Below are 8,939 nucleotides of genomic sequence, written 5' to 3' on the forward strand. Positions count from 1 at the left end.
TATATATATATATATATATATATATATATCAGTTAGACTGTTTTAATTCTAAAACAATAACAACAGAAGTGTGGGTCTTACTGCAAAGTAAAGATTGTAAGAAGGAAAAATATGAAATTCTTATGTGGTACTGGTACTAGTAGTATTACGTACAAATCACACAAGTTTATCATTCTAAATACTGAATCATGTTATTATTATTATAAACTAAATATAAAATTACGCTAAATTATTGAACTTCAAACTACAAATTTAAATGCAAAAGAATATAAAAAATCACAAACTCTTTCAGTTCAAATTGCTAAGCCTAATTCACATAAAGACCTTGTACTCATTACTCGATAGCTCTTAACCCGAACAATCGTGGATCAACTTCTTTCCTAAAAAATATATCTATTTTGAGTTAATTTTTCAACATAATGATTAATATAAATAGATATACGATGCAACATGACTTAAGCTACTATAGAAAAATAATAAAAGTCATGTACATCCCATGCAGTTTTTCCAGAAGCAAGTCTTCTAATGCTTATAGAAAAGTACTATTGGCCAATACTAAATACAACCTCTACATAAAATGGCAGTTACTATAATAAGCACCATCCACATTCATATTGTAAAATCCAGAGAACAACGTTTTGTCACGTGCTTTTCTTATCAGCCTATGATTGGTCAAACATGAAATATAGCAATTGGAATAACATGGTATTGAAATTGACACCTTCAACTAGGATTGGCTAAAAGTTTTACAACTGAGGTTTAACACGTCCAAACACGGTTTTATAATGAAAACAGACTAGAAAAAGGTTTAGATACCAATCATAGATGGCAGGACCAGTGCTGAAGGAAAAATGTTTAAATGTTTGAAAACATTTTCTTCTTAGAGGTCACTTATTTACAGTCTCAAATGTATTTTTTTTGTTAAATTCCTCTTTAAACTTCATTAAATAATACAAATTTGTAAAAATAATTGAATGTTATGCTAGTATTTACAAAAATAAAATCTGAAATCCAATAAAAGATAAGTTCTTTATAATTTTTTCAATTCACAAATGTGATTTTGCCCTCACAATAAGACAAAATGGCAATGGCAGGTAACGGGTTAAATAAAACATTATTATCCTTATTGAGAGAATAAAACATGCTTTCATTATTTAACTATAAATTTTTGATTTATTCACTGAGGGATTACTGAATATTTGAAAAATAAACTGCGACTGAGTGGTGGTATTTACCCGACATTAGTAATTCATCTGCCAAATACGGAAAATGGTAAAATGGTTCATTTTTTTTTGTCAAAAAATACACATGTGGCAACTCTGAGAATATATATTTTTGAGGGGTGGTGAATAAAATATAGATGATGACATGCTACGAGAAAATGTGTCATGTGGGTCACACTATCGGAAATTTGGGATTTTTTTTAAATATTGCCTTTTAGAATTAAGAACTTAAAACTTGTATACTACTAAAATATGGATTATTAGCTAAGATTTTATACTATTCTAATTGGCATAACATAAACAAAAAGTAGTTTAATAAAATTTTGAAATTAAGACACTAAAAACTTGTGTCATGTGCAGTGAAGGATACCCATGGTGATAGGGTTAACGGAAAGTAATAAGTGGAGGATATATGTGTGAAAAGACCAACAGTTAAACAGCTTGTCATACAAATCAATTAACAAATAGTTATGATTTTGCTTTAGTAGGTCACAATTGTACCAAGAGCTGCCAGGAGACCTGCTGCCCAAATATGGCTGTACTTCAAAATATTGAAAACCTGTTGCACAAACTCTTTGTAAAGAATGTATTATGTCTGAGGAACAAGCAGTATTAAGAGATAACCGTTGTTTGAGATGTAGTAAAACTAACAGAAGAAGCAACAGAGCTGTTGAAAGATATTTTAGAAAATGTTTTCACTGAATTGGCTAAACATAACTATGAATGTAAATCTCATGTTAATCTAATTGACAACTTGTCTGTTGTAATGCCCATGTTAACAAATATTGCAGAACGTTTGATCAATGAATAGTTAATCATCAAGAACAAAGAATTTAATCATTTAATCACTGAAGCAGAGAATAAAAGTTTGGAGATGACTTGAATGGGTAATGAAGAAAACTTTATTACAAATGTATAATGTTTTGACAAGATCATGTCATTATAAGGTACAAGTAGCTTACACAGACACAGGAATATGTATACATGATGGAACAGAGGTCACATGTCCAGAGATTACTTAACAGCTTAGTAAAGGTATCCTTACTAAGTAAAGGAATTGAAACATTAGCTGTAACTACTTCCATTGGTGCATATGTTTCTTCCAATGTGAGAATGAGGCCTAATGGCCACTAATCACGTAAATTGTCAGAGTGATGCCTGTTTACCTTGTTTGTATAAATAACACTGTTGCTCTAACTTAATATATTACTTAGGGTAAAACTAAAGTTAACATTCAATATTCTTTATTCACTCCAACAAATGCTGATTACTGAATACCTCAGTCATTTAACCATTTGGCAGAATTGTTGGACATGGACTAATATTAAACTAACAATATGGAATTATGACAAGTTGTTAACCTACACAAACAAGACTCCCATTTAATTGTGACTAGCTCTCTGCTTCCAGCTAGAGAGGAAGCACTGAAAAGGTAAAACAAGTCTGGTTGTTGTCATGTGTGGCTTAAACACTACATAGTACAGGAAGGTTTAAGTTATTTAATTTATCAATTTATCAGCATTCACATTTGTTTCTATAGTATTTTTTTTATATTAATGTGTTTTTCTTATCCATAAATACCTCACTTAAAAGCTTGATATTTTTATGCTTAATTTTTCACATCAATGATAAAATTGGAAGAAAAATTAAAAAACAATTGTAATTAAAGATTTTTTTATATTACCATGATTCTAATATTTCTTATAATACTTTGATTTCCAATATATCAATCATTTTAATCTCTGCATTTAGGACATTTAGTATCATAACCATATTTCTTGACAAATAGTAAGTGTGTACTATATTTCTTTTCTTAATGTGAATATTTCACCAAGTTATATATTTTCATTCCCACATTTAAAATAATTAACAAAATTGCATGACACTTGGATGGGAAAAACTAAATATGATATAGAATTTTTATAATTCTAAGTCTGTGAAAGTTTGTTGTAAAACGTGATTTGAAGAAGCTGTAAAAAAAAATTCCTTTCATCTTTACTTTCTATAGTTCATAAGTTCAATTTTATATATTTACTCAGTTTTAATTGGGTTAATATTCATGAAAATTTATTTTGATACTTAATTTTACCAATTGAAGCACAATATTTCTTGCTAATAAATCAAATACCATATGACCATCAGTTTTGTCAAGAAATTATGACTTCAGCTTTCAAAATGAAATCATTACCTTTGTCAGGTAGTGTGGTGTAATATCCTGTCTACAACATTTTTGGTTGATAAAAATTTAAGTCTAATAGTCTTAACAACAATTTTCATTATCCAAATAGCTTGCCATTGCTGTCTAGCTTACCATACTTTCTAAACCTAAATTATTCCTATCTGGTGTTTTGCTATACAAAAATATTATTGTAGCTTTCAAACAGAAATACCATAAAAAAATTATTAGGCACACAAAACAAAAATTCTTAGGTCTGTGAGTTGTCTTCAAATCCCTGGAACTTTGCATTTTGATCCTCTGTTCACCCTACAAGAATTGCAGCTGGCTAACATGTTGACAAACCACAAATCAATCCTAAAATCATTGTGTTTATTCTATTGTGGTATATACACATTAATATCTCCTCTATCCATACATTTTTAGCCTTGGGATCTAGCTATTTTCAAAGCTAAGTTACAAGTGGTTAAACTCCCCAGAAAGTTAGAACTTTGTTTTTCATTTTTTTTTTGAAATACACTAAATAACTGTTATATAACAAAGATATTAATTCTTAAATATTTTGAGTAAAAGGTTTTTGAAATACATTTAAATTTTTTACTTAAATTTTGAAATTTCACATGTATGTGCAGTGCTCCAGATAAGCTCTTGATATAGAGTATTTTACTCCTTGAAATAAACTTCAATGCTTTAAATTTGGGTATTTGTGGGTTTTGGTGACTTTTGTCATCCAACACATGACATTTTGATATGTTTACTAGATGCTATCTCTTCTTATTTCAACTAAGGGCCACCCAAAACAATTACAGCACAAGTTCAAAACAGTAAGCACTTTGTTGGTGTCGATTAATAAAATTAGAATAACATAACTTGTATTTCAACAGTAATCCCAAATTACAAGAAACAGCCAGCTGGTAAAAATGCTTTACAAGTGATTTGTCAATTTTTTTTTATTTCTCTAAAACATATTTAATTGAAGAAAAGAATCTGTGAATGATGTAAAGACCTAATCTATTATTCAAATTGCTACTTTCTCTATAGTAGACTACAGTTTCACAGAATCATGGCTCTTTAGTACTGCTCAGAAAGGGAAACTAAAGAAGTACAACAGATCTCCAAATAGTGGTAGAATTCAAACAATTTGTAGAATTTGATATAAAGGACTTTATATCAAATCCTATAAACTGCTGTGTAACTCAGCAGCTTGCTGTGGGAATGATCTATGCTTTGTGTTGGTTTCATTACTGATGCAGGCTTTTGTTTTTTTCAAACTGGCAAATACACACACGTGAATGATTTATTTACTGTGAAAAGAATGTATTTTGTACTCTATTTTTATTTCTAATATTTTTTTTAAATATATATAAAAATATGTATTTACAAAGATAGACACTATATGTGTGCACCCACCACTTGAAAGATATAAATCATTCATAACAGGGTTAAAAGATTTTCCATGTTTCAAGGGATAGCATCTATAGTGTTTATCTTGATAACTTTATTCATGTCTTAATACAATAAATTGGTATTTTGTATTTATAGCAAACACATTATGGCTATCTGCTAGTTTTTTAAAGATTCATTTTTATGTTGTTTCTTTTAAAGACTCCATTTTGTATTTTTGAGTTTCTTGTTATATATTAACTGTTTAGATAGTGATCTGTTGGTATATTAGAATATTTTTATATGCAAGATAGTGGTATATGCATTGTCTATTGTAAAGCTGTTCACCCCTGCACATCACTACCCAGTGTATGTTTTCCACGATCCATCTTGTGCAAAAGCACCCATTTTAACAGTCTGATCTCTCAGAAATCCACAGACACTACATCCAGCAACTTGACCATGATGTATTTGTTTAAAATAACACGAATGCCCATGTCATTCTCTAGCTACTTGATGTATGCAACAGTTGAATGAAAGGTATAACTAGAGCCCTTACCTTGGTGAACTCATACCACGGTGACCTTAATTTCCAAATAGAGATCCTTCTTGACTGTATTGTGTACTGATGTCTGGGGCAAGTGGATAGCTTTTTCCACTGATTTTGTGTAATGGAATCTCACATGTCAGAAGACACCCAGGTAAGGCTTGTTGCATGTCTTTTTCTGGATAGTCCTGTTTCCCCAAATTAATTCATATTCCTTTGTTTTCCAATAACTACTAAGTAGTGGGGATATCTCCATCTTGGAAATTCTAAATCCCAAATCTTTGAGCTGAGTGCACAAATATTTTGCATAGGAAATGGCTGTTCCTTCCCAAAAGTGATCAATTTTCAGTGGTATCATATTACCTACAAAATGCCAAAATGTAGTTCTGATACAAGCCATTTTACCATAATTTTATACTGGCTGGGGTTGTTTACTGATCTGCTAATTTACATATTCAAGTTTATATTAATAAAACATACTAAACCCTCAGGATACTAGTTCATGGGATTGTTACATTGTCCTACTTAACCTTATGTGTGGAACTGCTTTATGATTGTCATATGGATCAGAGATACTTCTGGATACTTGTTATCCAATTTTGTGATCACCCAGCTACAGATAAAATACAGAATATGAGAGTAGTTTTGGAATGTCAAGACATAATGGAAGTTTCATCTTTTTTTCTTTATCTTTCAGTCTGCTGACCATGTATGTCTACCTTCTTTATTTTGGGTATATTTTGGCTGCTATCAGTATTACAAACCAAAAGAAAGTCCTTAGCAGGCCATTTCAAGTTTGACCTAAAAATTCAAAAAGGCAGACTTTCTTCTATCGATTTCTTAAGCATTTGAGCCATATTGGAAATAAGAAATCACTAAATTTGTATAGTTTTATATTTACATTAAAGAAAATGAACATGCAAAAACAAAAGCACAAAAAATAACTAATATTTTTTTCTCTATACAGCTAATAAAACACTAACAACATTGAATTGAAAGCTCTCTTACTACATAGACATTTTCCTTATGCATGTATAAATGTGTTAATTAAAGCACTAGTGATCTATCATTTACCTGGATACGATATTGACGGACCAATTCAATTTTGCCTTCAGTACCTTTACTTTCTTCTTTCTGTTCAATACTACTAATTATCCTCCATGAAGCCCTTCGAGCACCAATAACATTCTTATAAGCAACAGATAAAAGATTCCTTTCTTCAACTGTAAGTTCGACATCCATAGAAGCCACTTTCTTCATTGCTTCTACCATTTCTAAAACATTTATAATATATATTACTCACTCAGATATAAAAATAACATGCCACATAAAAAAAATCAAATTCATTACCATTCAAGCCACATATACTGTAATATAGTTAACCTTTGAATTACAAAGACAAAAAATGAATGACTTTACAAAAATACTTTTCAGTCTTTTAGTACATTTCATTGACTTCTTATGAAATTATTTCCTGAATCTTTACATCAAATTCCTATCATATGTATTAATTTTTTTACAGTAAACAAAAACATGAAACAACATGTAATCAAAAATTCTCTGTCACTGTATTAACTTCTTCCTTGCCAATGGTTGCATCTAAACAAGTAAAATTCTAGAAACTAAATGCTCAAATTTTGATTAATTTTTCAAAAATATTAACAAATTATTTAACCCTAAATTATCAACTTACTTTTCTGTATTGTTCAGTAGCAGTAGGCCTACATATTGCTTTGCAATTTCAAGTTTTTTTGCATATTATAATACTCATTTAAAAAAAAACTGTCCAAAAATTTAGGTGAAATTACCCATTTTCTCTTTAAAATACATAGGGAACTCGTGCAGTAATCTGTAGGATTAAGTGCAATACTTATATTACTTAAATTTTTTTTTTATGTTTTAAGGACCTCAAAAACCATCAAAGTCATAAACCCACAATCTGGTGCAGAAATAATTTAAAAATATGACATGGGTTAAATAGAAAGTATCACTACAAGAAGTTAAGAACACTGATGACTAAAAACAATCCTAGTGCTATGTCAGTAGGACATATTTAGTGAATTGTTAAACTGTATTATTAGCCATATTTATGGAATGATTGTGATTTGTACTGCTAACTAACAATATAAAATGGTCACTTTCTAAAACCTGTAGGCAAACTTACAGGAGTATGCTATATTTTAACATAGAGACTGCAGTGCTTCCAACTGCTTCTCTTATGTCTTAGAGGTTACACCTAACTCTTTTTTCATTGTGGAATAGCTTCTTCAATTGATGTCATTTCATATGTTACAAACCATGAATGATACTCTGCATTTCCCATTAACAAAAACTCTGTAATTCATTCCAACATTTGTGTGGAATTTGGACATTTTTTGCACATATCCAGTAGTGCAGAACTGGTATAGGGCTAGAGGTTGTTTTGAAATGTTATTTCAAAAAGTCTGTTGTGTAACTAACTTTTAAGAGTTGCATGACAGATAGTGTAATATTTCATTTGGAGGTTTAAGTGTTTCAGATTTCATTTCATTGCAAAAACATACCCAAATTGGATGTGTAAGTTTATATCTGTGCAAAGGATATATTTGTAAAATTTTAATGTTTCTTGAAAAACTGAGGGAAATTGTCTTTGCAATGGACCCTTGCATAAATCTTGACACTATACATGCACTAGGGATGACATACTTATCACTATCAGCCCTAATAGTAATACCAGTAGTAGTACCACTAATAGTACTAGCAGTAGCAGAACTACCAGTACCATTACATACTGATTTTTACGTGTTTATTTTCATTGCCTTTAAATATATTCATTATGTGCCACCAAAGAAAAAAAAAACTTTCTATTATATCAGGAACTGATACCAACCTTTTAAGTTTTATAATCCTACTTAACAATTCTAAGTTACCCTTAAGTTATAGTGATACTCAGCAGTTCTATTACTTGTACTGTTATAACTTGTAGTAATAGTAATACAGTAATGTTAGTAACGTTGATACTATCTATATGCTACATATATACACACTCTAGTAATGGTTGGAGACGGCTTTAATGGGTAATGAAGAAAAACTTTAATATAAGTTTAACATAACAGCAAATGGACAAGGTTTTGTCATCATTAGGTGCCTCCAACCATTATTAGTCTCAGTGGGTTTCTCGTCATCGAACACACACTAGTAGTAGTACTAGTATTACCAACAGCTTGTCTTGGATCTAGAACAGTAAAATAGGCCCCTTCAAGTTCAAGCATTAATCATTAAAGATCAGACTATGAACAGTAGTACTAGAACTTAGAAGTATGAATAAGATTAAGATAAAATCTTAAAAGTTAAAACAACTAACTACTCAACTCTTGAATTTGAAAAATTGAATACCTACCATCATAACGTTCTGCCTGCTCTGCCAATTTTGCCTTGTAAACACTATCTTCTCTTTCTGACATGGCTGTTCTGGGTTACTTTTAATAAAAAATATGATTGCCAAAGATACTTTTTAAACAAATTACTTCGATTACACTTCAAAACTGTCTAAATAACCAGAACAACTATATTCACAACCCGCCGGAAAATGGCTCACCCTTTGCGCTATTTCCCATTTACACGAAAAGGA

At 30.3% G+C, this 8,939-nt stretch overlaps 1 protein-coding gene across 1 annotated transcript in view; it reads right to left on the reverse strand.

Annotated features, from left to right (window-relative positions):
* The window catches only part of LOC106459542 (14-3-3 protein epsilon-like), a 27,156-nt gene extending 18,217 nt beyond the window's left edge, over nucleotides 1–8,939 (reverse strand). The window contains exons 1-2 of the mRNA XM_013919169.2: nucleotides 8,709–8,939; nucleotides 6,404–6,603 (exon numbers count right to left, since the gene is read on the reverse strand). Coding sequence (XP_013774623.1) covers nucleotides 6,404–6,603; nucleotides 8,709–8,772 — 264 coding nt within the window. The 5' untranslated portion in view covers nucleotides 8,773–8,939. The remainder of the gene's footprint in view (nucleotides 1–6,403; nucleotides 6,604–8,708) is intronic.

This window comes from Limulus polyphemus, unplaced genomic scaffold (assembly GCF_000517525.1).
Source record: "Limulus polyphemus unplaced genomic scaffold, Limulus_polyphemus-2.1.2 Scaffold624, whole genome shotgun sequence".
Lineage (NCBI taxonomy): Eukaryota > Metazoa > Arthropoda > Merostomata > Xiphosura > Limulidae > Limulus > Limulus polyphemus.